The following is a 27,325-nucleotide window of genomic DNA, read 5'->3' as shown; positions in this document are numbered from 1 at the left end:
CTGTTCCTGAGCACAGAGGTGGCCGGGCAGAGGGAGGGGCTGGAGCCAGGTTGGAAGGGCCATTTGCCCTACCCAGGAGCAAGAAACAGACCTTTGGGTCCATGACCACTGCGAAGCTTTGGTAAGGAAAAGGACGATGATTCCTGACTGGCATTCGCAGGGCGCTCTCTGCAACAGGATGGAGGGCTAGCTAGGGGGTCACTGCCTTCTCTGCACAGACCATGTTCTCAGAGGAAGCCTGAAAGAGCCAGGATAGGCATAAGTAGCCACCACGTGGACAATGACAGTAGAATCAAGGTCAGGGAATCCACCCAGGAGAGGCAGACTCTGGTTGAGGTTTCCAGCGTGGTTCCGAATGGGACCTCTTTTTTGAATGTCCACAGCATTCTGAGCAGCAGGTCTCACCTGAGTGAGCACCTACTCCTGTGCACATGAACAAACTCTCTCCTGGGCCGCATTTAGCTCGGGACTTTTATGCAGGTCAGTCTAAATGACAGCCACATTAGGACTTGGGAGTGAGGATGCTGAGCCTGGAATTGCTTGTCTAAGGTCCCCCAGACTCCAGAGTCCCTTCCACTTGTCCCCAAACACATCAGCCTTCCTTCTTTGCGGGATGGGGTACACCTGTGCATACTCCCACCCCTGCGTGTGCCTTCAGTTCTTTGCAAGTGAGGAGCTATAAGGAGCTCTGTAGGGCAAGGAACTGAAGGGGACAAAGGACAGTTCCTGGCAGAAAAGCCTCTCCTGCAGCTTAACTCTCAAGACAGAACTGATCCCCACCCTGGAAGAACAGGAGGGCCATTTGCCTCTGCTTCAGGTAGCCCCAGGACTCTCTGAGCCCAGCAGGGAACAGTGGGAAGGGGCTTGGACTATAGCCACATTCCCGTATAGGTCCAGGTCTCAGCTCTGCTGCTTAGAGGTTTGGTGACTTTAGCCTAGTGTCCTGTTCTTTCTGTGCCACAGCCCTTCACCTGCTCTCTCAGATGGCTGACAGAAATGAAAACAGTGCCCTGACACATTGTAAACACTCAATAAATAGCCAGGGTTCTGGGGGATTACTGCTGTCATTGTCCGATTATTCAGTGCTGAGCAGACACCAGATAGGGCATGCCCCAGCCAGGGACAGGTGAACATTCTAGCTGACTGTTGACTGGCTTTTCTTATGTCAGAATTCCTGGCCTACAGAATCCATGCCTCGAACAAAGTAAAAGAAGGCTAGGGCCAGCTGTCATCCTTTCTTGTCTCACCCTAGCAGAGCCTATAGGCTGTCCTTTCCCACCATGGCCCCTTGCCACCCCTTCTCCCATCAGCCTGACTCTAGAAGTCCTTCTGCCTGGGGTGGGGGTTAGAGCTTGGGGTGAACGACCTCTGAGTTTCTTGGCAGCAATAAAGTTCCTTCCATTATCCTTTTACTCAGCCTGGGCCCCTGCAGGGGACCACCGTCCGTCCATATGGTTCACCTAGCAGACTGGATGAGGGTCCTGGGGCTGGGACTTTGTTTGAGGCCTCCAAACCATTGAGACAGGGGCGGGGCCCGTGTCAGGACAACAGCAGTTCTTTTAACTGGCTCTCTTTGAGCAGCTGTGGGGGACAGGCAGGGGACAGATGACCGAGGTCCACTCTGTCCTCAGTATTTGTAAAGGATGGCAGAAGGGCCCAGCCACAAACAACTGTGGCCCTCATTGGTTCTACGTTAAAAGTATCAAAAACAGAAGAGTAGGGGAGGGTGGGAGGAAAAGAGGGGGAGAGGAAGAGAAAGAAAGTAGAGGAAGGGAAAGGGAGGGGCCCCACATCTTCCAGAAGGCCTTTCCTTCTGGTTTTCCGCTTCAGCAGCCACGTTCACACTTCGGGCTGAGCAGCCGTTCTGCCTCAACTGCTTCCTGTGCCCTTACATACTGCAACCACCAAACAAGGCCATGGCAAGCCCTAACCCTGGCCCTGACTCCATGTCTCCCTCCTACACCCTGGGAGGGAGGTACGCAGGACTATTGTCTGGTCACATGTTCTGCCTCCCCACGCTGTCTGCCTCACTCCCAGAGGTTCCTTTGCAGTTCAGATTAGTGGCTCTCAGCGGGAAACAGTATTTTCTCTGTCCTGCCCTAACCACCACAGTCCCTTACTCCAGAGAGGCCCTGGCAACATGGAAAGCTCTGGAAAGGTGGTTGTCCTGGGTGCACAGTGCTGAGGGCCGGCAAGCCTGACAGTCCGGAGCATGTGGAATCTCCCCAAGAGGAACAAAGACAAGACCTGCCTCGGAGGCGAAGGGATAGCCACCCTCTGTCCACCAAAAAGAGCTAAGAGCCCTTAACTTCTGGCCTCTGAATGAAAACTCCCACAAGGGGCATTTAGGTGGCTCACCCTCTAGCCTGTCGGGAGAAAAAAAAGGACAAATTTTAGTTTTGTCCTTTGCCCAGAGCAGAAATGGGTACTAGGAAAGAATGCAATAATATAGTTTGAGTTAGGACCCTGCTCAGGGACCCATTCTGAGGGCCTTACTTATTTACTCGGCTCTCGAGCAAAGCTGTGGTGAGCTGAACGAGGGTAGACTCCAGTAGTTCCGGCCAGGATTCAGGAGGTTTGGGTTCTACTCTGGATCTCACTCCTGGGAAGAGTCTGGCTGGATATGCCATCTCATACCTCTGGCCTCAGTTTCCCCCACCTACAAGTGAGCGGAATGACCTAAAGCAATGGGAGTGTGGCCTTTAGGCACTATCAGTGAATCAGGAGACAGTATTCTTCCTGTCTCCCCGCACAGCCCAGGGCCCCACCAGGAGCATTTGACCCCCTCCCAGGCGACACACCTGCCTGGGAGACAGTAATAGCTACGTCGCCAAGGAGGTCTTAGAACCAAAGAAGGTCTGGGAAACTGTCTGAGGAGCCCAGAAGGTGAAGGGCGGGCAGGCTTCGTAGATAATACTCATAGGTACTGGGAGGAGGGGAATATATATATACCCCTCCCCCCAGTACATATATATATATATATATATATATATATATAGCGCTTATACTGACAAAACACCAGACCCATGGCCATGACTGAGACACAGTAACCACACTAGGAGGTGGACATGAAAAGAAGCCCTTGGACTTTTGGGCATGCTGGAGGTGAACTTGACATCCCCCTTGGAGGTGCAGGCTACCCCAGAGGACTCCGAAGGTAGAGAGCACAATCGTGTCATGAAGTTGGTTGATGAATAAAAAGTCCCTAAGGCCTGGGTCCCTGGGCAAACGCAGAGGTGCAATGCTAAGCGTGGAGGTTTGTTGGCACCTGTCAGGTGTGTCCGTGCTAAGCGTGGAGGTTTGTTGGCACCTGGCACCTGTCAGATGTGTCCGTGCTAAGCGTGGAGGTTTGTTGGCTCCTGGCACCTGTCTGGTATATACAGCTCCTCTTAGCCCATTCTCTCACGCTGTGCTTTCCTCGTGGGAAGGGCTGAACCAAGCCTAGAGTCATTCTCTTTGGGTTTATGGGCTGATTTCTAGCTTCCTACAATATGGTGGACAATAGCAAACCTAGGTTCAAATCCCAGATCTGTTAAGTACTAACCATGTGATATTGGGTAAGTTTCTTAGACTTTCCAAGCCTCGGTTTCCTTGGTGATGGGGGAGAGGGAGATACAAATACTCTATGGGCAATAAAATCAATTAAAAGAAAGAAAAGAATACTCTGTGGGGTTGCTGCAGAAATTAAATTATAATAATGCAAGTAAAGGGCCTGGCACAACACTGGCCCCCAGTAAGCTCAACTGGAAGCCGGTTGGAATAACTGTAAGAGGAATTTGAATTTTGGTTCATCATTAGATACACAATCAAGTATAAATCAGGCACAAACCACATTCGGGGACTGGAGACTGGAGATGTTAGGACTTAGTAGCTGATCTCTGTATAGCTGAGGCTGACTTCCTGCCCACAGTTGTCCTGCCTCAGCCTCCCAATCGGTGGGATTATAAATGCATAGCATTAAATTGATCTTTAGATTCAAAAGTCCCAACCAGAATACCAACAGACTTTCTGGCAAATAAATAATAAATAAATAAATAAATAAATAAATAAATAAATAAATAAAAACCTGGTAAACATTCTAAAATGTATATGTAAACTCAAAGGACTTGAAGCGATATCCAAAAGCCGTAGAAGAGGAAAGTTTGGAAGTATGGCTAAGAGCAGGTTTAGGTGTCAGAAAGCTGTGTAAGGCAGCTTAGGGTACACTGAGCACCACTCAGTTCCCCAGGCATGTAGGTCAAGAACAAAGAACCTGACCCCTGGATTTGTGGCAGTTTTGCCCCCCCCCAGCCCCCACCAATTCAAGATCTTCACCTCTTAGTACCCCAGGTGCCTCTAATGTACAGAGGGCTAATCTCAGTCCCACTACCACAGGGCTGTACTAAGCTTATTAGCAAATTAACCTACTGATGGAGTACACTCTTCCAACAGAGCCCCAAGCTTGGTGGTGTTGCTTGGGCCGACCAGCCCGCTCCTTACCTAGCAGGATAAATAAATGATTCTTACATAGGCATGATGATATTTGAAAGAGGCCACATGACTAACATTCAGTAATGCTCGAGGGGTTCAGAGGCCAGGGAGCTCAGGAATGTGCAACCTAAAGGGGGGACTGGGTGCCGTTTGCACACAAGGACAGCCTTGGCACTCAAGCTGGGGAGAGGATGGGAAAGGAATGAGGACAGAGCTGCTGCCCTTGGACCGCTCGGCCCATGGAAAAAGGAAGTCTGGAAAAGTGAACACAGAAGCTGAGGCGCTAAGGCATCCTGGGTCCGTCCTCCTCTGAGACCCAGCCTTACTTGCCTAGGGTCACTTGCAGAAGGTTAAATACAGAGGCGATCTCCAGCAGACCTGGAGAGAGCAAAGATCTGATAGCGGGGATCTCGGGGGGGGGGGGGGGGGATCTTGAAGGTGCTGCCTGGGGCCCAAGGAAACTGGCTGGAAAGACACATTCCAGGGGTCGTTGTGAGTAGGGGACACCACCAGCATTAGTCACCAAAGGGCAGCCTGCCAAGTCCTACAGGACGCCAAGCAGAACCCTTTGGCTCAGGCCCAACTCAGCAGTTCCCTCCCCACCCCCTGGACACACGTAGCTCACCAGGCCTGGGGATATTTCCAGAAAGTCTAAGAAAGTCCTGGGACTGGGGAGGCTGTGAGAGTGCCTGCCCAGGGCTGAGGGCCAGGTCCCTCACAGAGAAGCAGACGTGCTGAGGGGAGGGGAGGAGCGGAGGACGTGACCGGCAGCTTTCATTCTCAGAGGCCAGGGATTTCAGAGGAATGCAGCCAACTCTGCCTCTCAAGTTCCCCCTTCAGACCCCGCCCGGCTGGAGCCAAGGGCGCCTGCCGAGGCCACCTTAGAAATCAGAGGGATGTGTCACAAGCTCTGTTGTGGAGGGGAAACACGTCCTGCCCATAGTTCTGGGAGCAGACTCACCCCCTGGTTCCTGAATACAGCTTCTGGTTCTGCAGAGCCTGGGGGACTCCTTTGACTCTGCTTTCTTCTCTCAGTCCCCGTACCTATCCACCATCTCCACCAGAAACATCTCAGCTCCTAGAAGGGTGCTTCTAGGAATGTCACATCTCTGTCGTCAAGGTCATGAGTGCACCTGGGGGAGAAGGGAGATGCTGCACCACCCCTCACCATGGCTGGACTCTAGAGGGGATGACACCTGTGAAAAGGAACAGCAGATTCCACAGGCCTCCTGCACGGCTGGCTTGCATGCTGTGACAGTCACTTGCTGGGCATTGAGGAACAAGATTGAAGAGGGGAGGAGATCTGCTCAGATGTCCTGCTACAAACATGTTTGTGGGTTTAGTCCATTTTTCTCCTTTCTCCATCATCCCCTTCCCTTCTATAAATGAAAGGCAAGCTCCGGACAGACTGGCAGACTCCAAGGCTGAACAAGCAGAGACCCAGAAAAAAGGGGGAAGGGGGCTGTTTTCAGGGGTTTGGCTGCCTTCCACCTTTAAACCATCCCCACTCCTATCCCAGCTAGCTGGATGCTACCCCTCTGCCCACCCAGCCCTGCTCGCCCTGGGGTTCCTCCTCTTAGTGACAGCGAATAGTTTGCAGACTCTGGAATGTGCTTGTGGCTTGCCCAGAGAGCCCGAGGCCCAGAGTTTTAATATGCTGCTCCCACCCCACCCCACCCCCAGAGCCAGCCCTGCTTAGCCCGCCTGTGCCCCTCCATTTTCTGATTCCTGGGATTCCACACTCTGGAGCCCTTCCTGTTCAACCCAGGCCGTTAATGTCTGTCTGTGCCTTCACTGGGTGCTCAGCTCTCTCTGTTGTTTCTGGCCTTTTTTCAAGGGTCCATTCCTCTCTCTCGCTCTCTAACTACATTTCAGGTGACTTTGCTCATGCGATGTGCCATGAATATTTATGAAGGGCCTACTGTGTGCCATGCCCCCTGGGCTACACAGGGAGTCAGGAGTAAACAGAACAGACCAAACAGCCTGTCCTGATGGAAGCAAGGGATCAGTAAATAAGCAAATCGCTCATTTCTTATTCTACAGCAAGTGCGCAGGGAATCTGTAACTGGGGGGGAGTAGGGTAGTGCAAAAGCCCAGAGGCAGGATGTGCCTGTCCTGTGGAATAAGGCCAGTAGCCAGAACTGAGAGGACTTAGGTCATCAGGGTCAAAGATCTGCAGGCTGCCGTGAGGACGTGTACCAGTGCTGGAGGAAGGGAATGTGTAGGGATTGTGATGGAGACCTGGCTCAGGATGGACAGGTTCACTCGGGGTGCTGGGTTGAAGTGGTCTGGAAGTTTGGGGTACATCGACATGGGTGTGGGGGAAACACTGGCTTGCAGGCTTTCGGAGAAGTCCCAAGGAAAGGATGTTAGGAGAGTGGAAGGGTCAGGGGCCTGGTGTTGAGAGGCGTGGTCTGGTAGGAACAGACCCCAGAAACCATCAGGCAGCAATGAAAGTCAAAAGTCTAGCTGTGCTCCCCGAGGCCAAGGGCTGGTGAGAGGACCGCTCAATTAGACACCGGAGCTGTGTTTCTGTCGCCTAGGGTTAGCAACGAGTGGGCGATGACCAGCCATGCTGTTTGCACCCTGCATAGCAGAAATGAGAGGCAAGGGGCTGCAGCTCCCCCTCAAACCCTCTTCCCCGCCGGCCCAGCAGAGGGCACATGGGGGCCAGTTCACGGCCCTTCCAAACCGAGGCTTCTCCAATAGAGGGACAAGTAGGGGCAGGTTATAGTCCCTGTCACCCCAAACCTCTTGGCATTTCATAGGAAAATAGTGTCATTTTATCATTCCATTCCTTGGTGAGGCTTAGATTTCAGCTTCCAGAAAAGTGACCTAGAGCACAGGATAGGCGCCTAGGGCTATCTTTGCCCCCCCACCCCCCCACCCCCGGCTTTAAATAACTCAAGCCTGTCCCCACAGCCATTTACAACCCTGGCTTCTGTCCTGTGGTGCCAATAAGATTAAGTATTTAGCTCCCACTATATTTTCCCCTCTGTATTTCTGACAGAATGTTTCCTGCCTCCATGACGCTATCTCAGTAAACAGAATGCAGTTGGCCCTTCCACATCCTTGAGTCTACCTCCGCAGTTCAACCAACTGCAAGAAGGAAAAAAAAAAAAAATCAAGATTCCAGATTGTTCCAAAACACAAAACTTAAATGTTCCATGTACCATACTGTAACAGCGTGATGTGTAGGCATTAGATTTGACGTTATATGTTATGTAGAAATGATTTTTTTTTTCTTTTTTTCTTTTTTTTTTTTTTTTTTTTTTTTTTTTTTTTTTTTTTTTTTGATTTTTCGAGACAGGGTTTCTCTGTGGTTTTGGAGCCTGTCCTGGAACTAGCTCTTGTAGACCAGGCTGGTCTCGAACTCACAGAGATCCGCCTGCCTCTGCCTCCCGAGTGCTAGGATTAAAGGCGTGCGCCACCACCGCCCGGCTTAGAAATGATTTAAGATGTATGTAGGAGGATGCCATGTGCTAGTCATGAATATGATGTCATTTTATATAAAGGATATGAGTGTTTGAAGGTTTGGGCATCTACAGGAATACTGACCCAATGAATGTGCCTGGGTAGGGGATAGCATGCTGGGTAGCCATAGGCTCCAGTGCAATTTTTTAAACCCAGTTGAAGTTCACCTTCATTTACTTTCTCCTGAAACTGGCTTCCAAATACTTCTTTGATGTCACTACACAAATACAAAAGTTGAGAAAAATGAAGTTATTCAAAATGGCCAAAATTCCTAGTTTAATTACATCTACCCCTTCCCAATTCCACGTGTTGGGGACTGAAAACACTGTAGAGACTGTTAAGTGTGTGGAAGATGTCTGCAGTACCGTACTGCTCAGCACGGCTTTGAGGTGGGTTCTGGAAGGATCTCCAGCCTTGTAAGCACACATAATCCTATCAGAGAGAGATCAAAACTTAAGCTAAATCAGGCGGTGGTGGCGCACGCCTTTAATCCCAGCACCCAGGAGGCTGAAGCAGGCGGATCTCTCTGAGTTCAAGGCCAGCCTAGTCTACAAGAGCTAGTTCCAGGATTGGCTCCAAAGCTACAGAGAAACCCCGTCTTGAAAGAAAAAAGAAAACTTGGGGCTGGAGAGATGGCTCAGAGGTTAAGAGCATTGCCTGCTCTTCCAAAGGTCCTGAGTTCAATTCCCAGCAACCACATGGTGGCTCACAACCATCTGTAACGGGGTCTGGTGCCCTCTTCTGGCCTGCAGGCATACACACAGACAGAATATTGTATACATAATAAATAAATAAATATTTAAAAAAAAAAAAAAGAAAAAAGAAAACTTTAGCAAAATTGATCTGGGGGTCCCTTCTGCACCTGTTACCTTCTCTCCTGCTCCATACGGATTTTCTCACCCATCACTGTCCCTCTAGAAGAGAGTGGCAATCTAGACTACCTCAGAATCCCTTGGTCCTGCTGACGAATGGCCCAAAGAATGTCTTCCGGGCCCCAAGGGAGTGCCACAGCTGTCCTACCCCAATTATCCCATTCCCACTCCCAGCTGCTCCTTTTGCTGGTCTGTCCCTCCTAACCAGGTACAAAGTTGAGGCAGAGGTGAACTCTGAACAATGTTGAGTCACACTGGACAAGGGACATGCATCCAGCACAGTCAAGATGGAAGGACGAGGGTTTCCATTCCAGAGCTAAGGGAGACACAACTGCAAAGCTAAGACTCTCAACAAAGCCTCCATCTGACAAACCAGTGGCCTCCCCAGGGTAGAGGAAGGCTTGTGGGGCCAGGAGGTGGCTCCGGATAAGCATGGTGATGGGCCTTTCTGTAGTCAACCTCTTGACGTGGCGCATGCAGGGACAGTAGGAATGCAGAGGGAAGTTTGGAGATGCTCATCCCAGAATAGCTTTAAAAGTAGGCCAGCCTTATTACAAAGCACCCAAAATGATTGAAAGCAGGTAGGATTGAAGCAGATGCCTTCTGGAGATGCCTGTCAGACCCAAGTATGTCAAAACTCTGTAGGCTTTCCTGATTGTTCAGCAGACCTCAGGACACAGCCTAGGTCATTCCTTTTCCCTAGGCCCCTTGTATATACTGAATTAGAGTTGACACCTGACAGAGAGAAGCACCAGACTGATTCACCAGCATCCACAGAAGGAGAGATGGTGGGAGGTGGATGGTAGGTATGTGGATGGGTGGGCAGAGGATGCTTGTACACTCCAGATTCGCTGGCTTCAGTCCTGGGTGGGAATCCCTAACAGCATGGGAATCCTAAGTGGGTAGTCTTGCCTTCACTTCCTGTGTCAATAAGATGCTATTGTCATTGTAAGAGTGAGCCGCGGACTGGAAGCAGGTACTGGCTCACTGGTCCTCAGTGCAAAGTTGTTTTTTCCAGATTGTGGAACATGGTTTCTCGGTGGACAGCTCACTGGAGCACAGATGCTCACCCAGGGGTGCACGTGACTGACATTCTCCTCAGGTGCTGAGGCCCCCGTGTGCATTCCCCTGTTCGTTGCTGTATGTCTTAGCTTTGAGCCAACCTGATTTCTCCAAGGGCGCAGTTTCCTGGGGTCATAATAACTTGTGGTTTTTGAGATGTGAGCTGGCTCATGAGCTAGCACAGGTGGGGGAGCCTGCAATTCTAGCCAGGACTATATTCAAGGAATCCTGTGTGAATTCTTCCACGTGATGAGGGTGCCTGATGGGGAGGAAGTCCCCCTCCGTTATATCTTAATTGGTGTTGGTTTCTTCAGATGGCTCGTAAAGATGTGTCTATACTCCCCAGGCTCCGTCCCTACAAACTAATCTAGAGTAACAAGACTGCTGTCTTCCGGATCCCCAGAATCAGGTTCTCCACTGAGTATAGGTCCCTTCCCTTGTGATGGTGAGGAATTCCATGTGAGGAGTACTTCGACTATTAAGAGAAACCCCATCTCTTTGTGTAAGAGCTGAATGTTGGTAGGAGATGGGAATCCGCCCCCAAACATGAGCTGTAGACTATCTCAGTCTGGGAAAGGCCAAGCCATCTGGTGTCCGCAGCCCTCAGCCATGTACCATGGCTCCCATGCTGTAAGTAAGCCGAACTGTGGATTGGCAGAGAAACAACCCACGACAGCCTAGTGTCCAAAATGCCAAACATTTCACCATGCTGTACGATTTCAGATCAGCAAGAGTCTGTGGAGGCGGAGGCTGGCCTGGAGCCATTCTAGCGGGAAGTTAATCTGAATGAATATAAGGCAGAGGCCACCTGATCATCTGATGGCCTCACACACTCCAACATGTGTGTCTCACAACTACCCGGGTCGTGCCAGGAAGAACTCAGATCATGTTGCCTGTTTACATGTGTGTGGAGTATAGTTAGTCCCTCCTGAAATCCCTGAGGTTGCTGGAACAGGGGACTTGGGAATTAGCGTCTTAATCTTACTAAGAAGTGTGGCATGGGGTCCTGCATAACACCTGGCATCAGATGGGCTCAGCCTGAGGAAAATGATCGCGTCCTTTTCAAAGTGCCCCCAGAGACACTAAGACTTTCTGTCATCATTTCCCCAAGGGGAGTCAAAAGCCTCTGCATTCTTCCCTTCAAAGTCTACTGCCTGGAGCCCCTGCTTCTCTCACAGAAGGGCAGGTTTCCCATCCACCAAGCAGAACCTTTATGACTTGTCATGGTGTGTATCCTGTAGTGTGGTAACTTCGTAGAGAAGCATTCCTGCTTCTAATGGTACAGCTGACAGGATGCGCTCAGGTGCCGCATTCCCAGGTGAGAGATACCCCCCAGCGGGGTCCCATTGATGTGTCACCCCAGTAAGGCCTGCCCTTGTTTAACTGAAGGTGCCCTGTCTTCCTCTAAGATGGGGGCTGAACTTTTGGAGTTCCCGTGAGAGATGGCGGGGTACATTTTATAAACTACGGAGCAGAGTGGGCTCCGGAAGGCCAGGTGACTGGCCCAATCAAGCTCACCGAGTGCTCTGTGACCGGTCCTTGGGTGATTACTGGGGAAGCTAGCCCTCTGTGCTGGGCAAAGCTGATGGCACATGGAAGGAGTCACCAGGCCTCTGCCCACAGTCACAGTGTGCCATGGGGACCAGCACTTCCTCTGCCTGCAGCAGAGCCAGCATCACCAGGGGCAGGCAGAGGGCCAGAAGGTGCTAGACACTACCCATCCCTCCAGCTTCCTGCCCTTTCTTCCGCAGCTCTCTGAGGGAGTTGCAGTTATTTTTATCTGAGGACACTGGTGTGGGAGGCATTTGTCAGCATCATCTGGTAAAGGCAACTGAATTGTCTGTTGTCCAAAGCACCCCCAAATGGGTAGTGCTAAGCATGCTAGGCTGTTCACATTTAAAAATACAGTTGGAGCCATGACAGCTGATGCGTTCACAATGCTGACATCACAGCCTAAACCCAGACTGTTGGTTCCGGAGCCCAGGCTTGTGTTTTACTCTCTTGGTTTTGGGTTTATCACTCATAACGGCTTTTGTCTTTCAAAAAGTCATGATTCAGTAGTGGCCACCTATGCAGAAGGGAAAATGGTCACAGTCTCTAGGATGATTGCAGGGCAGGTCATCTCCACTAATCCCAGGGGGCTAACTCTAACACCTTTGTTTACTAGACATGCCAGGAGATGGTCCATGTGGCCCTCATGTTTCTAAGGACAATTTCCAGGTGTCCCTGTGGATGAACTTATATTGATTAAAGTTCCCTCCTTGGATGTGGTGCTCAACATAGCTACCAAGTCCTTCTAAGACTTACTGCATTCCAAAACATAGGGTAGGAGTGTGTCTCTCTGACTGCCTTCTGTTGGTATAACAAAATGAAACATACCACTGTATGAAGAAATTTATTTCTATGGTTCTGGAGCTGGCAGTCCAAGAGGAGGCAGTAGCTTCTACTGTGGGCTTCATGCTACCTCATTAGATGTCGGGAAGACTGAAGGGCTAGTGAGCTCATGAGCAAAGAAAGTGTGGGGTAGGCCCCCTTTGACAGGCAGCTCTCACAAGCCTAACTGCCCCTGTGAGGAGGGCTTCAGTCCCATGATAACCAGCGCTCAAAGGCCCCACTCGCAACATAGCATCTGATCTGCCGTGAGTCGTGGAGGACCAGGTCACAGTGTGGTGCAAGGCAGTGGTTTTCATCCAGTGTCCTTGTGTCCCTAGCAGATACGGTGCTAGAGGGGATGAGAACAGAGCTCTGACTGGCATCAGGTTGGTAGAGGCCTCCATGGTCCTGGGTAGCTCCCCACAGAAAACTATGAACCTGGCCTTCAGTGTCAATGATACTGCTGGGAAGGAGGCAGATGGAGCCTCCCACCCCTCAGCGTGTGTCCTGACAGGAGGCACCCTGGTTGGGCAGGCAGAGAGAGGAAATGGTGCCAGCGTGCAGCATGGAGTCACGTGTCTGTTTCACTGTGTCTGCTAAGCTATGAACCTCACGAAAGGCCAAGCCAAGCTGGGATTTGAGAATCTGGTGAGCGAGGTATGATCTCTGGCCATAAAGATGAACACCTAGCTTTGCTGAGCATTTTTCTTCTCCCAATATGATTTGATATCTGCTGCCTCATTCAGTCTTCACAACCAATTGTGGGTCCGATGGGATACACACCATCAGCTCCATCTTGTGGATAACTGAACTGAGACCCGGCGAGGGGAATTATTTGCTCAAAGATCACAGTACCCCAAGATGTTTGTTGATCCCTTCACTGAAACATCTTTTAGTGAGGACAACACCCCCTTTCTGATCTTTGAGCCTCCTTCATCTTGCTTAGGTCTCCATACGGGTACTCAGTGGGGCCTCTCTTCCATATTCGCTACTCTAAGTAGAAACCTGAAGAAGCCGGGAACAAATTTCCGACTCCAGCAGCCACCTTTTTTTTAAGAAGTTTTTCTTGGGCTGGAGAGATGGCTCAGCTGTTAAGAGCACTGGCTGCTCTTCCAGAGGACCTGGGTTCAATTCCCAACACCTACATGGCAGTTCACAACTGTCTGTAACTCCAGTTCCAAGGGATCTGTCACCCTCACACAGACAAATATGAAGGTAAACACCAAGGCGTGTGCTCACGCGCGCGTACACACACAAAACCAAATCTTTAATGGCTCAAAGCCAAAATCAGCTAGTTTTTTTTTTCCTGCCTTCTCTGATGTTTTTACCAAAGCTAAGCAAGAAAGCTATCGTATAGTACAGGGACTAGAAAACGACCTCCCCCTTGTCCCTTCATGGGACTGCTATCGGTATGGCACCACGCATTCACTCTCTAGTTATTGCAACAACGCTTGCTGAGGGTCTGTGTTCTACACATTAGATGGATGTTGGCGCCTAACACAGTGATCGGATTCCCTGGAGTCTGCAGGTCCCATGAAGGAGGCAGGCACTGAGCCTATAAAACACACATGTAGCTTCATACTGGGCCCTGGACAGTGCCAAAGAATAGGCAGTAACAAGAGTAAAGGCCCTGCTTAGAGAAGCTGGCGGCTGTGAAAGGAAAAGACAGTGGCCAAAGACAACATGGAGTCAGTGTCTCATGGGCTAAAGGAGAAAGTCCCCAGCACCCAGAGTGCACAGCAGCAGGTCCACTTTCCCATTATTTCTGTTAGCACGCCCATCATCAGAATTATCTTAAAGGTCTCCACCATCCTGGCTCTGCTCTGCTAGATCCGTGAGAGGGGCAAGGAGGAATAGGACACCCAAAAGGCTTCAAGGTTGGCCAAGGAGATAGAGGATGCACACGGAAACTAACGCTAACCCACCCCTATTTCTAGCTGACTCTGTACCCTAAGTCCCCAGTATCAACAACCATGTGCTAGTCTGACTCTCTGCAGACCTAACAACAGTTCCTGTCATACCTGGCCTAGTGATTGTCTACCTCTCTATGTCTGCCTCTGTTGCTCTGTCGTGTGACAGAAGTTTCCTGAGGAGACACAACACCCATGTCTACTCACCCCAGATGGGAAGTGCATGACAGACTGAAGTACAGATACCACCAAAGTCCAACTTGGTAAATCAATGGTGAATCAGTTTATTGGGGTCACTTACAGGAGCAGAAATAACAAAGACAGCAGTATCGCTGAAGCCCACCCCAGCATGGGTGACAGCTCTCGAAGCTGGTAACCTGGAGCACACTACACAGCCCACAGGCAGCTCCACAGGTTGGAAAGTGTCCTGTCCAGGTGGCTCAGCTGCTCTCTGCTCCTTCAGGGCAGCTGTTCTGGTCTCAGAGTCTTTGCAACTCTGTTCCCAGTCTCAGAGGGACTCTTGGCTTTGGGTGCTTACTGTGGCAGGGAAGTGCCTACTGGATCTAATCTGGTCAGATTCAGGGACTTCCTGAAGCCCCTCTGAGTTATTAAGCTTCCTGTTTAAGGGGCTTCCCTGAAGGATGAAATGTTTCCATAGCTGGGGACACTCTTACACAACATCCTGTTTTTTCACACAAGGCCTGGGAGACTCTGTTCAAAGACTCCTGGAGACAGGGAGGAGTCTCTTCCAGGCCCTCTCGGCTTTCAGACTCTAGTATATGCATTTTGACACACCAGTGGTTTGCTTGCTTTTTTTTTTTCCCCACCAGTAGTATTTATTTTCCAAACTTGGTATAGGGTGTATGCTCAGCCCTATGAAACAGATCCTCCAGTCTCTGGGATCTGGGAGTCTGGAAACTGGGAATTTTGATTCTACCCACCAACTACCCTTACATATCATGTGATTCCTAAGGAATCACATGAAAGTCTATCTGGTTTTCAGGCTAGAACTCATACCTCATCAACTGGCCTGAACACTCTCTTATGTCTACTCCAACCCTGCCAGACTACACAGGGCAAAACATTACCAAGTTCAATTGAGTAGGAGCACACAAACACATTGCCTGTAGCAGTAGAAGACCGCTCATGTGGAACCAGCACAAGCATGGTCACATGTGTCTTCAAGGGATGTACCCACACACCAATGGTTTCCATGTCCCTAGCCTCCTGAGACACGATCAACATCCACAGGCGCAAAGCAACATCACAGATGCAAATGTTGGCCTGCTAGACTTTGTATCCCTCTTTCTTCTCCCCCAGCTGTTCCTCTGTGCGCCTCACCCATGCCTGTTGCTTAACTGTTGCCCGGGAAACGTTCTGGGATACGGCTTGGTACAAAGATGTGTACACTTCCTTTGGATCTTCATCAAGGGATAATGCCTTGTAACTGTGAGCTTGACTTTTGAAGACTTCATTTGCGGTAGACTTTAATGTCACGGGTGGATTTGGACTAAAGACTGAGTCATTCTGGAATCCCCAGTATACGCCAAATCTTTTCACGAGCATTACAAGGGGTTTTCTCAAATTCTATAAATAGTTTAATAACGCCTGTATAATCATCTATTTTTACCCCTAGCCTTCTGGACAATTTCAGCAGTAATTGGGCTGCACTGAAAGGATTTCTGAAGTCCTTCAGTTGCCAGTGGCTTTCAGGGCATGATCTGTGGCCTAGTATAGCAGCAGATCCCCAGGTAACATCTCTACCTGGGGTTGGAGATCCAGCCCTTGAATAAAACCTGGTGCAGGTTGAACTCTGAGAGAAAGGTCTAAGGGAGTCAGAGAAGCTGAATTCCTACCCAACTCAAAATGTCTCATACAGAAAACTCTGTCCACATTTGGTTGCTGCCTGAGTCAGTTTCTCATGTTATAAAATATGGATATTGTCACAACTTTGTTTTCAGAGAGGCTGTCCCATCAGTCCAGTGCCCCTCTGTCTTTGGATACAAGCTTCCTGTCATATAGATGAAGATGCAGAAATACAGATAGCAATCGGCTAGCTTTGTCTTTATTTTGCAATTGGCTTGCTCCTCAGACTGACCACACAAACACGCACACACACACACACACACACACACACACGCACGCACGCACACACGCACATACCTCACATCCCCACAGAGAATTTGGCAGGAAGGTTAATTCTCACCTATTTAGCCTAGGCCCCAATAAACACCGTCCCTAGGCTGTTGGCTATTCTCCTAGCAAGATGAGAGCCCAAGAGGGAGGAAATCCCGATTCTAGAAACAGCAACTCAGCCCTTTCTTCATGGGAACCTGGAAGGCAGAGCAGGATGAGGGTAGATTACCACCATGTTGATGCAAAGCCTGTTTCAAAGTTGTCCTCTAGGACTAGAAAGAGCGAGGCTTAGAAAGCAGATCCAGACTTCCATCCTGCCAATCTCAGACAGTGGCCAGACCCAGGTATCTGCACCCCAGCCCCAGGAGATGCCAAGTGGTAGAGCCAGCTATGCATGGGAAGGGTACCATAAGAATGACCACAGAGCCAGGCAGTGATGGTACATGCCTTTAATCCTAGCATTTGGGAGGCAGAGGCAGGCAAACCTCTGAGTCTGAGGCCAGCCAGGTCCACAGAGTGAGTTCTAGGACAGTCAGGGCTACACAGAGAAACCCTGTCTCGAAAACAAAAAAGTGCACACAGTAGGACAGTCACATCCACCTTGGACTGGCAATGAGACAGGTGCCCCCTGGTCTGTGGACTTCAGTCCTATATGCCCTGGGTTGGCAGCCTGCCCCTATGTCTTTCTTCCCTGGAGCCAAGGCAGGTGTCTCCTTAGCTGAGCATATACCCTGGTATTCAGACAGCTCACCCCTCTTCCTGTTGAGCTTCCAGCCCTGCTGAGGGCTTCTCAAGGCCACAACCACAGCAGGTGCTGGCTCCCCTTGCCTGAGAGTGAGGCTTCACGCCTGCGTAAGTGTGAGACAGAATTCCCACTGAATCAGCCCCGCTTCTCGGCTTCTCCTCCCGCTCTTGCACCCCAGCACCACTCCCCCGCCCTGCTGCCATAAGCCGAGCCCAGCCTACCTGACCTGATTTCACCAACTGAAATAGTCCGGGCCCTCACAGCCCAGGACAGTTGGAAATGTCTCTAGAATGATCTAGATTCATCTGGAAGTGGCTGATGGCGGTTCCCAGCCCCAGTGTATGCCCTTGCCCTGGAGGCAAGTGCTGAGGAGAAAGTAGTCACAATCCTAGTACCAGGAGCCATCGGTCACAGAGAATGTTTCCAGTAGTTAAAGGAGCATCTGGGCCGTGGTTTTTGTGTCTGTTTATTAGAACGAATTCAAGTTATCCTTAATGTCATTCTCTTTCGCACAGTTGCACCAGCACATGAAGGTTTTGAGATGATGTTCAGTAGAGTTTGAGGCATACGTGACAGCTATGTGATGGATGTCTGTGTATGCAGTGGCATTATTGTCTGTCTTTTGTCCAGGAGTCGGCACCCTGTAGACCTACATAAAAAAGGCTATATGACTTAAGTCATAGGACACTTTTGTCCCCTGCCCTAAAAGGCTGTATGACCTAGGACTAACCAATCAGTGGCTCCATATGCACAACAGTGATTGGTCTGAAGGAGGGCCATGTGGCAAGCAAGGCCATTTGCAACCCACTCCAGGGTTTAGGAATTGGCTATTAGGAGAGAGGGGATCTGTCCTCCTTTGGGCTCACACCATGGTAAAAGACCCACAAAAGTGAAATAAACTGTGAGTCGGCCCTGGTGCAAGCTGCCATAGAGATGGTGACAAGAAATGAAAGGATAATAGCCACAAAGAAAAGGAAAGGTGAGCTGGGCAAACGTCCTACCTCTCTACTCTCGAATCTTGAGTGAGAAAGAAGAGCATCATGAAAAAGAACAGCCGGGCAGAGGTAGCACACACCTTTAATCCCATAACTTTGGATGCTGAGGCAGGTAGATCTCTGTGAGTTCAAAGCTAGCCTGGTCTACAGAGCGAGTTCCAGGACTACACAGAGCTACACAGAGAAACCCTGTCTCAAAAAAAAAAAAAAAGAAGAAGAAGAAGAAGAAGAAGGAAAAAGAAAAGAGGGGGGAGAAGGAGAAGCAGCAGCAGCCTGGGAGTCTCACAGAAGAGGCATCTGGTCACCTATCACAGAGCAGTGATCTGTTGGGTTCCCCACTAATGACTGAACACCTTCCATGAGCCAGGCACCATCCTAGAGGCATGGCATGGATCACTCCCTGTGAGTTATCTGACTAAGTTAGCTAATCACACTCTCCAGAGTGGGAAAATAACTGACTACTAAGAGTCATCAGGTCAGCAACATGTTCAGGCCCCGTGTCTGACGACAACAGCCAGGGGGAGCTAGGGAGAAGCAGGGCAGCTACTCCTATAGGCCCGTAGTCAGAGGGAGCCTCTCTGAGGAGACTTTGGAGCAGAATTCTGGAGGAAGAGAAAGAGTTGGAGCCAGGTTATAAAAAACACAACAACAACAAAAACTGAATTTGACTTAAATGTCTTTATTCTTTCCAATAGAAAAAAATCTATCAAATAATTCATTTTAGCCTCCACCAGTTATGCAGGAGAATGGCAGAGTTATTGATGCTGGCAGCCTCTAGGTGCCCCCCACCCCACCCCAACACACACAACTCCCCATTACCTACCTCCCCCACATCCATCCCAACCTCACAAGGGGAAAAAAAAAACCCAAAACTTCCTTCCAACAGTTACTAAGAGACCACGTTCTCCCACCCCACGCACTCTCCCTGAAGTGGGGTGTAGGGATGATGTTGTAGTACCTCTGTGAACTGAAACACAGTAGCCACTGGGCAAGTCCAGTTCGGATGGGCAGATCTCCCTTGGTCACGTTAAAAAAAAAAGTGAGACCAGGATGGTGGTGAGTGTGCAGGGTGCAGGACTGCCAGTCAATCCCAGGAAGTGCAAAAATACGCCGTGGTTCTTGTGCCAGGCCTCTCCCAGCAGCATCTCCCCGCTGCGGCTGGCCTGCCCACAGGGGTCGAGGGGGTAGGGGAGCTGTGTTTTTCCCCTTCTGCCTGTACACAGCTGTTTTTGGCTTGGCCACAGAATTCTACCACACCAGAGTTCGTGTGGTTATCCAGAGTGGGAAGAATTTCCCAGAATGCCTTGAGAAACCTGAGACACTGAATGGCTTTCAGGGCTTATTGATGTGGCTGGTGCAGGAAATAGCAGTACGTCAATAAATAGTTTTAGGCAGGAAACCGGGCTTAAATGGTAGCCTTAAAGTTTAGGGAAAGACACCAGGGGTTACTGGGAGGGAGCCTGCCCGTCAGATGAGAACCTAGAGCCAAACAGCAGACTTTGAAATGACTGCCCCTGAGCTGAGGCCCCTTGCTGCTCTTGGATGCAGGAGGCTGAGGTTGGGGGCAGAGTCAAGAACCAAGGACAGGCCAGTTTCAGCTGGCAGAAAGGGGCTCTTTGTGTGGAGGGAAGCTGGCAACCTCTAACACGCGTCAGGAGGAGACACAGGCTAGGCTCCGGCCTCTAGGTGAGGCTTATTCACACCCCGCCTGGTGGAAGTCAGCGCCAGCTGCCATCACCCCAAGACTTCCACTGTCCTACTTTAAGAAGAAGAGAGAGGGTAGGGGTGGGAGGGAGCAAGGAAAGCCACTGTTACAGTCAGTACCAGTTTTCCTGGTTATGGAGAGAAATTTAGAAAAAAAAATGTAAAATAAAAGAAAGAAGAAAAGCCATCCACATTCTCATCTGGAAGCACCCATATTAAACATTCTGGACCGTTCTTTTAAAAACGGTATCCGTGGATGAAATTATGTCACACACACAGTTGAGATTTGCTGTTTTCATTTAGCATTAGATAAACATTTTTCCATGCTTTTGTAAATTTTTCACAAGTTTTTTTGGCAGGGGGGTTGTTTTGGGTTTTTGTTTGTTTGTTTTGAGACAGGGTCTCTGTAAACATGGCTGTCCTGGAGCTCACTCAGTGTGTAGACTACTTTGGCCTCAAACTCACAGAGATCAACCTGCCTCTGATCCTAAGTGCTGGGATCAAAGGCGTGTGTCACCACGTCTGGCCAATAAGCAAGTGTCAGTGTGCATGGGTCATCTCTGACTTAACCATTGCCTTGTTGGATGGTTAGACTCTTGGATTTTTATGTATATTAAACTTGCTTCAAGATAGCACTTACATTTATTGTATTTAGTCTGTGTGTGTTTATGCGTGCATGTGCATGTCCTAGCTTGTATGCAAAGGTCAGAGGTCAGCGTGTAGGAAACAGTGCTCTCGTACCGTGTGGACCCCAGGGCTTGAATGCAGACAGTCAGACTTGTAGGAAAGCTCCTTTACTCCCTGACCCCCTAGCTGGCCCATAAAGAGGATCTTTCCTGTTGTCATTTTTCTTTATCATAGTAACCCAGAGGTGCAATTGCCAGATGACTCTGAAGGCTTGATTGAGGCTTCTTAGGAAAAATGTATAATGCCCATATGTAAGAATGCTTGTCTCCGGCTGAGCTCCTTTAATCCCAGCACCCAGGAGGCAGAGGCAGGCAATTGTCTGAGTTCAAGGTCAGCCTGGTCTACAGAGTTAGACACACAAACCAGGGTCACACAGAGAAACCCTGCCTCAACAAAGATAAATAAATAAAATTAAATAAAACAAAAAGAATGCCTATCGCTCGAATCCTTATGAGCATTGATGGTTGCCGTCTTTAAATTTTTGCTGATATAGCAGATGGGTAAACATGTATTTTCGTTCCTTTATCTGCAACTGGAATTAAGTGTGTGCACTTTGGGGGGTTTTCTTGAGGCGGGATCTCACTGTGTACCCCAGGCTGATCTAAAACTTTCTGTGAATCCTCTGCCTCAGAATTGCTGGAATTATAGGCATATAGGAATGAGCCACTATGCACAGCCATTTCTACGTGTTTGATGGCAATTTTTGTTTTGACCAGTAAGTCACCCCTTTAATGTCCTCTGTATTTGTCTGTGATGGGCTTAGTGCCATTACAAGCTTAAAGCTCTCGTGTGTGTGTGTGTGTGTGTGTGTGTGTGTGTGTGTGTGTGTGTGCGCGCGCATATGTATAGATGTATATATATATATATATATATATATATATATATATATATATACATATCTCAGTGATTCTCGGCCTTCCCAATGCTGTGGCCCTTTAATACAATTCCTTATGTTGTAGTTACCCCAACCATGAAATAGTTTTTGTGGCTGCTTCATAACTGTAATTTGCTACTGTGATGAACTGTGATGTAAATATCTGAGATGTGGAATATCTGACATGCGACCCGTAGGGTGATAACCGCTGTTGTACATTAAAGCAGTTATTACCCTCTGTCCTATTTCCTGAAGGCCTATTGCGCCCCACCCCCAGCCCCGGAGCCTCCTAAGAGTTCTGGAGCAAACTCTGCTACCTCGCTCTAAACCCGCCTTTCTCCACCCAGAAGTGTGACTTCATTCCATTGCACCTTTGGGTTTTTATTCTTCTTAATTGCCTCTTTATCTCACCTCTTTATTCTTAGGGCCTGGGATGAGCTGACAGTGTAGATCCCTTCCTCCCTGATTTTAGGCAGCTGTGGCTGCAGTGTTGCTCAAGTGAACGCTGCATCGTCCGCCTCTGATTCGTGGCCCCCAGGGGATCATACGATAAACCCTTGTGGATGCCAAATTTGTTTCTGTGTTATCTGATCTAGCTGTCCGTGCTCCGCCAGTCCCATGGCCTTTTAATTATTAAACCTTTGGAATAAATTAAAAGTAATACAACCCTTTCCAATTTTGTTGTAGTGACTTTTCCCTGATTCCTTCAAATTACTTTTCAGGTCATTTTTTTTTTTCAAGTCTCTACATCCAGTACCCTTGCCACACACACAAAAGTTCGTGTTAGGATTTAATAAATTAGCTTCTCATCATTAAAACATCTCATTGGTAAATTGTGTCATGAAAGCAAGCTGTTGACTTTTATATATTAATTTAATATCTAAATACTCATTAATTAGTTACTAAACTCTGATTAATCTTTATTAGAGGGTTCTCATGGGTTTTTCATACATATAATCTAATAATTTTCTCTCTCCCTTCTACCCATGGGCATTGCTGCTCTTTTTCAGTCTGAGCCCTTGATGTAATAGATTGCATTTATAGATTATTTCCTGATGCTAAATCATTACAGTCTTCCTGGGACGAACGTCTACTTGGTTATAATGGATCTATTTGCTGGCATTTCATTTAGGACTTCCCCATCCATTCACATTAGAGAGGTCAGCAGATGCGCTTCTTTCTTTTTAACTTACTGGGAGATTTTGTTGTTGGTGATTGGGCTGGCAAGCTCATTTTCTCCTGTGTTTTGGGTCCATTTCCAAATGACAATTATCTCAATGGAAGAATTTACCTATTAAAGAGCCATGACTTTAGAGACCTCTCTGTAAAGGTAATTCTTTCATAACTTCATTTAGCTCGTGTCTTTAATCTCTTCTAGTTTTGATCTCTTTTCCTTTTCAGCAAGCTTCACTGATATTTGTTTTTCTGAAGCACTCTTCACTGTGTTTGTCAACTCAACATAATCATGATTTTTGTTACGCCTTACCACTTCCATATTTGTTTTCGTATTGAAATTTTTCCTAATTTTTCCTTCTTGCTTTTGTATGCACTTTCCTTTCTTATCTTCTAGTTAATTTCCAGTTTTATCTATGTTGTGTTCTTTCCTGTATTTTTTTTAACTGGTGATGGTTTTCTGATTTTTTTTTTTCAGTTGAGATTTTGGATAACACTGCTAGAAATACAATGCAACCCACTCACATAATTTCAAATGTAATTATATGTTCTACTTAACCTAGTATATTCAAATCTTCAGCATATCCTCAACCTTTTTTTAAATTTTATGTGCATTTGCATAAGTGTGGGTATATACACGTGGGTGAAGGTGCCCGTGAAGGTGAGAGTTGTACAGGCTGGTTTTGTGTGTCAACTTGACACAAGCTAGAGTCATCAGAGGAAGGAGCCTCAGCTGAGGAAATGCATCCATGAGATCCAGCTGTAAGACTTTGCTTATTTAGTGATCAATGGGGGAAGACCTAGCCCATGGTCAGTGGTGCCATCGCTGGGTTGGTGGTCCTGGGTTCTATGAGAAAGGTGGCTGAGCGAGCCATGGGGAGCAAGCCAGTAAGCAGCTCCCCTCCATCGGCCTCTGCATCAGCTCCTGCCTCCAGGATCCTGCCCTGTTTGAGTTCCAGTCCTTACTTCTTCAGTGATGACCACAGCAATGCTTAAGTGTAAGCCTAATAAATCCTTTCCTCCCAACTTGCCTTTTGCTCATGGTGTTTTATTGCAACAATACAACCCTAACTAAGACAATTGGTACCTGTGTCCTGGGTGTTGCTGTGACAGACCTGACCATGTTTTGGGGAGGATTGTGGAAGGACTTTGAAACTTTGGCCAGAAGAGCCTTTGAGCTAAGTGCTCTGTGGGGTGTTCTGTGGAGCCTGGAAGATAAGAAGCTGAGAGCATTGCAGAGGACGGAGGCCTGGCTTGTGAAGTCTCAGAGGGAAGTTTAAAGGCTCTACCAGGGCCATTTTGTAATTTTGAATTAAGATTCTGTGGTTCTGATTAGCTGCAGCTGAAGAATCAGCAGTGGTTAACAAGATGCCAGGGGGCTGGAGAGATGGCTCAGTGGTTAAGAGCATTGCCTGCTCTTCCACAGGTCCTGAGTTCAATTCCCAGCAACCACATTCACAGCCATCTGTAATGAGTTCTGGTACCCTCTTCTGGCCTGCAAACATACACACAGACGGAATATTGTATACATAATAAATAAATAAATTAATTAGTTAGTTAATTAATTAAAAAATGCCAGAACTGCCAAAGCAAATCTTGCTTTGCTGGGATACTTGATACTAGCCGGCTAGAGCTAAGAAATTAGCAGTAATTAAGAAGAGACCAGTATCACTGGGGTGAAATATTCTGAGAAGTGTTTCCTGGGAACCCAGGGAAGCTGTGTGCCAGAGGCAGCCAAGGTTGTACCTCGTGCTGGCAGGCAGACCTGGTAATGTGTAAGCATCACCCAGGTGGTACTGGTTTTGAAGGCAATTGAGGCTTGACAGTATGAAAGAGGCCAGAAAAGGCCATTGGTGAAGGTGTAACCCCAGTGGTAGTTGAAGGCCCAGGACTGAAGGGATCATGAAAAGAGATTGAAGGTTAGCACCATGAGAAGAGCCTATGAGAGGCTATTGGTGAAAGTGCCCCCCAGTTGCAGCAAGGGACCCCAGTATTTTGGGAATGTCAGTAGCATGGGATAACCACCTAAAACAATAGCAATGGGGGCTGGAGAGATGGCTCAGTGGTTAAGAGCATTGCCTGCTCTTCCAAAGGTCCTGAGTTCAATTCCCAGCAACCACATGGTAGCTCACAACCATCTGTAATGAGGTCTGGTGCCCTCTTCTGGCCTGCAGGCATACATGCAAAACAGAATATTGTGTACATAATACATAAATAAATTTAAAAAAAATAGCAATGGAGTGCAGCCAGCCGGAGCCTAGAAGACAAGCCGTGTGTGCTGCAGAGGGTGGAGCCAGAGAAGTGACCCAAGCCTTTGGAAGAGTCTAGAAAATCATGAGTGGATCCCAGCCACTGGACTGTTGGAATTGTTTTGCCTTGGTTGTGACTGGGCTGATTTTTCCCTTTCGAAGTAAGAACATATTTCACTGGGCCCACAGTTGAAGGGACTTAGGGTTTTAAAAGAAATTGGTTAATAAGATTTTAATGTGTTTGAATTTGTAAAGACTGTAGGATTTTAAAGTTATTTATGTTCTTCATGTGAGATCTTAGAGATGAATGAGAAAGGAAGGGTGTGACTTAGCATTCGTGATGCGTTTGTGTGTCGAGTTGACAAAGGTCTGTTGTCCTGGCTGGCTTTGTGTGTCAACGTGCCACAAGCTGGAGTCATCGGAGAGGAAGGAGCCTCAGTTGAGTACCCAATTTGAGTATTCTTCAGGGCATACTTTTCCTGATATTTCCCCGATAGTCAAGCTGAGGGAAAAAGCAATGACATAAACATCTTCGCAGTATAAGTTAGGAAGTGATGTTTGGTTTTCAGTCTTCTGTCCTCGCAGTCTAACCAGCCTTTAGTAATTTCATTTTGCATTATTAGTTAACTACTACTGTAACAGTATCATTTAGGTTGCATTTAAAAATTATAATTGAGCCAAAATTAATTTTAAAAAGTAAAAGTTAAATATCTTCTCTTCCAAAAATCCTTCCTGGCTTTTGATTCACTCTTAAAAAACAACCTTTTACTGACTTATTTTTGACTTAACTTCTTCATAAAGTCCGCCTGGTTTCAATTTCAGTTTCCCCTTCCTGTTCTGTACCACGATTCCCTCAGAACTGAGGCGTGTATGTCATTGGCTGAAACATCCATTCAAGAAAGTTTTAACTTTTTACTTCTAATAAAATGATACAATTTTCAACCATCTTAAGTGTACCACGTCCCAGTGTAAAATGTTAAGTACACACTGTTGTACAAGAAATCTCTTAAGACTTTTTCACCTTACAAAGCTGAAACTCCCCACCGACTCCCTGTGCCTCCCTCCCTGGCTCTTGGCAGTTTGCTCTCCTTCTGGTTCCATTCCATCATCTGACTGCCCTAGGCAGTCTGCATTTCAGAATCCTAGCCTTCATCTAGGCTCTGATTTCCAGTTGAGAATGTTCCTACTTCTGAGCTCCTAAAATCACTTTTCCAGAATCTTCTCATGGCAATTAACCTATCTATTTTATGTCAGTAACCCAGGGTGAACTTGCTTTACCCTAGCCCTTTGTATATTGCCCGGCATGTAGCACAATAATATTCTTAAGAGAAGGATGGATGGATGGATGGATGGATGGATGGATGGATGGATGGATGGATGGGTGGGTGGGTGGGTAGGTGAATAGAAGGATGAGTAGGTGGGCAGGTGGGTGGGTGGGTGGATGAATAGATGGGGGGGCAGGTGAATGGATGGGTGGGTGGGTGGACAGGTGGATGAGTGAATGAGGACCTTCGATTCTCCTATTGGGTGGGCAAGGTGGCTCAACATTTGCATGAAAGGCTGGTGACCTGAATTTGATCCCCTAAAACCATGTAAAGTAGAAGAGAGCCGACTCCATAGAGTTGTCCTCTGATCTCCCCCCTGTGGCACACACACCCACATATACATATCATGCACACACATAACATAATAATAAAATAACATTTTCCTATTATCTGCTAAGCTACTAGTGGGAAGGGTTGTTCTTCCACTTTGAGCCTAGCACAGGGCCTAAAATGGGCCTCAACGGTGGACTGCTGCTCTGTGAGGCAACAGTGTTCTCCATAACTCCCTGCTAGGATGATTGGAGAGTCAGAGGAGATGAAAACAGATTGAACTGGGAGGTAATGAATCCAAGAATGGTGTCATTCCCTACTTCTTCCCACCATACACACACTTCAACCACCTCCACATTCCCAGTCCATAGTCTTGGGATCTTCCAGACAAGGCTGAGGGATATCTGTGAAGGAGGAAGGTAACCATGACTAAGCAACACTCAGAGGAAGAAAAACTGTGCCCCTGATTCAGGTAACCGCAAGTGGTGTCGTGGATACAAGGCAAGGTAGCTTTGTCCTCATGGAAACACAGAATCAGCCTGTAGACTGTAGGTGCTGGGGGACAGCTGGTGTTGCCTGGGCCCCTCCCAGCCCTGCTGAGGCTGATGTGGTCTCTTGTGCCTCTGCAGAAGGACTTCACTGTGCGTGAGGAGCTGCAGCAACAGGATGTGGAGCGCTGGCTGGGCTTCATCACCTTCCTATGTGAGGTGTTCGGCACCATGCGGAGCAGCACTGGCGAGCCCTTCCGAGTGCTGGTGTGCCCCATCTACACGTGCCTCAGGGAGGTAAGAGCAGAGGCCTTGGCCTCCCTACTGCCCTGCCCACCTGCTATTACTGCTGGCTCTGCCCAGATATGCTTGAGAAAAACACAAGAAAGCAATGAAGTTGAACTACATATAAAAGAATGAATCCCTTGAAAAGGAGAGAGGTGATTCCCCCATGGTTCCCCTTCATGCATAAAGAAATAAGTTTAACTTAAGACTTCAGTAATTCCTAATCCAGCATT

The 27,325-nt window shown here is 48.2% G+C and overlaps 1 protein-coding gene across 5 annotated transcripts in view; it reads left to right on the top strand.

The window, feature by feature from the left end:
* The window catches only part of Ctif (cap binding complex dependent translation initiation factor), a 255,117-nt gene that overhangs the window by 188,822 nt on the left and 38,970 nt on the right, over positions 1 to 27,325 (top strand). For all 5 annotated transcript variants that reach the window (XM_038330213.1, XM_038330211.1, XM_038330212.1 and 2 more), the window contains one exon: positions 26,949 to 27,104. In XM_038330213.1, coding sequence (XP_038186141.1) covers positions 26,949 to 27,104 — 156 coding nt within the window. The remainder of the gene's footprint in view (positions 1 to 26,948; positions 27,105 to 27,325) is intronic.

The sequence above is a fragment of the Arvicola amphibius genome, chromosome 5, assembly GCF_903992535.2.
Source record: "Arvicola amphibius chromosome 5, mArvAmp1.2, whole genome shotgun sequence".
NCBI lineage: Eukaryota > Metazoa > Chordata > Mammalia > Rodentia > Cricetidae > Arvicola > Arvicola amphibius.
The sequence above is the reverse complement of the archived record's forward strand: the minus strand, read 5'-3'. Positions and strand labels throughout refer to the sequence as shown.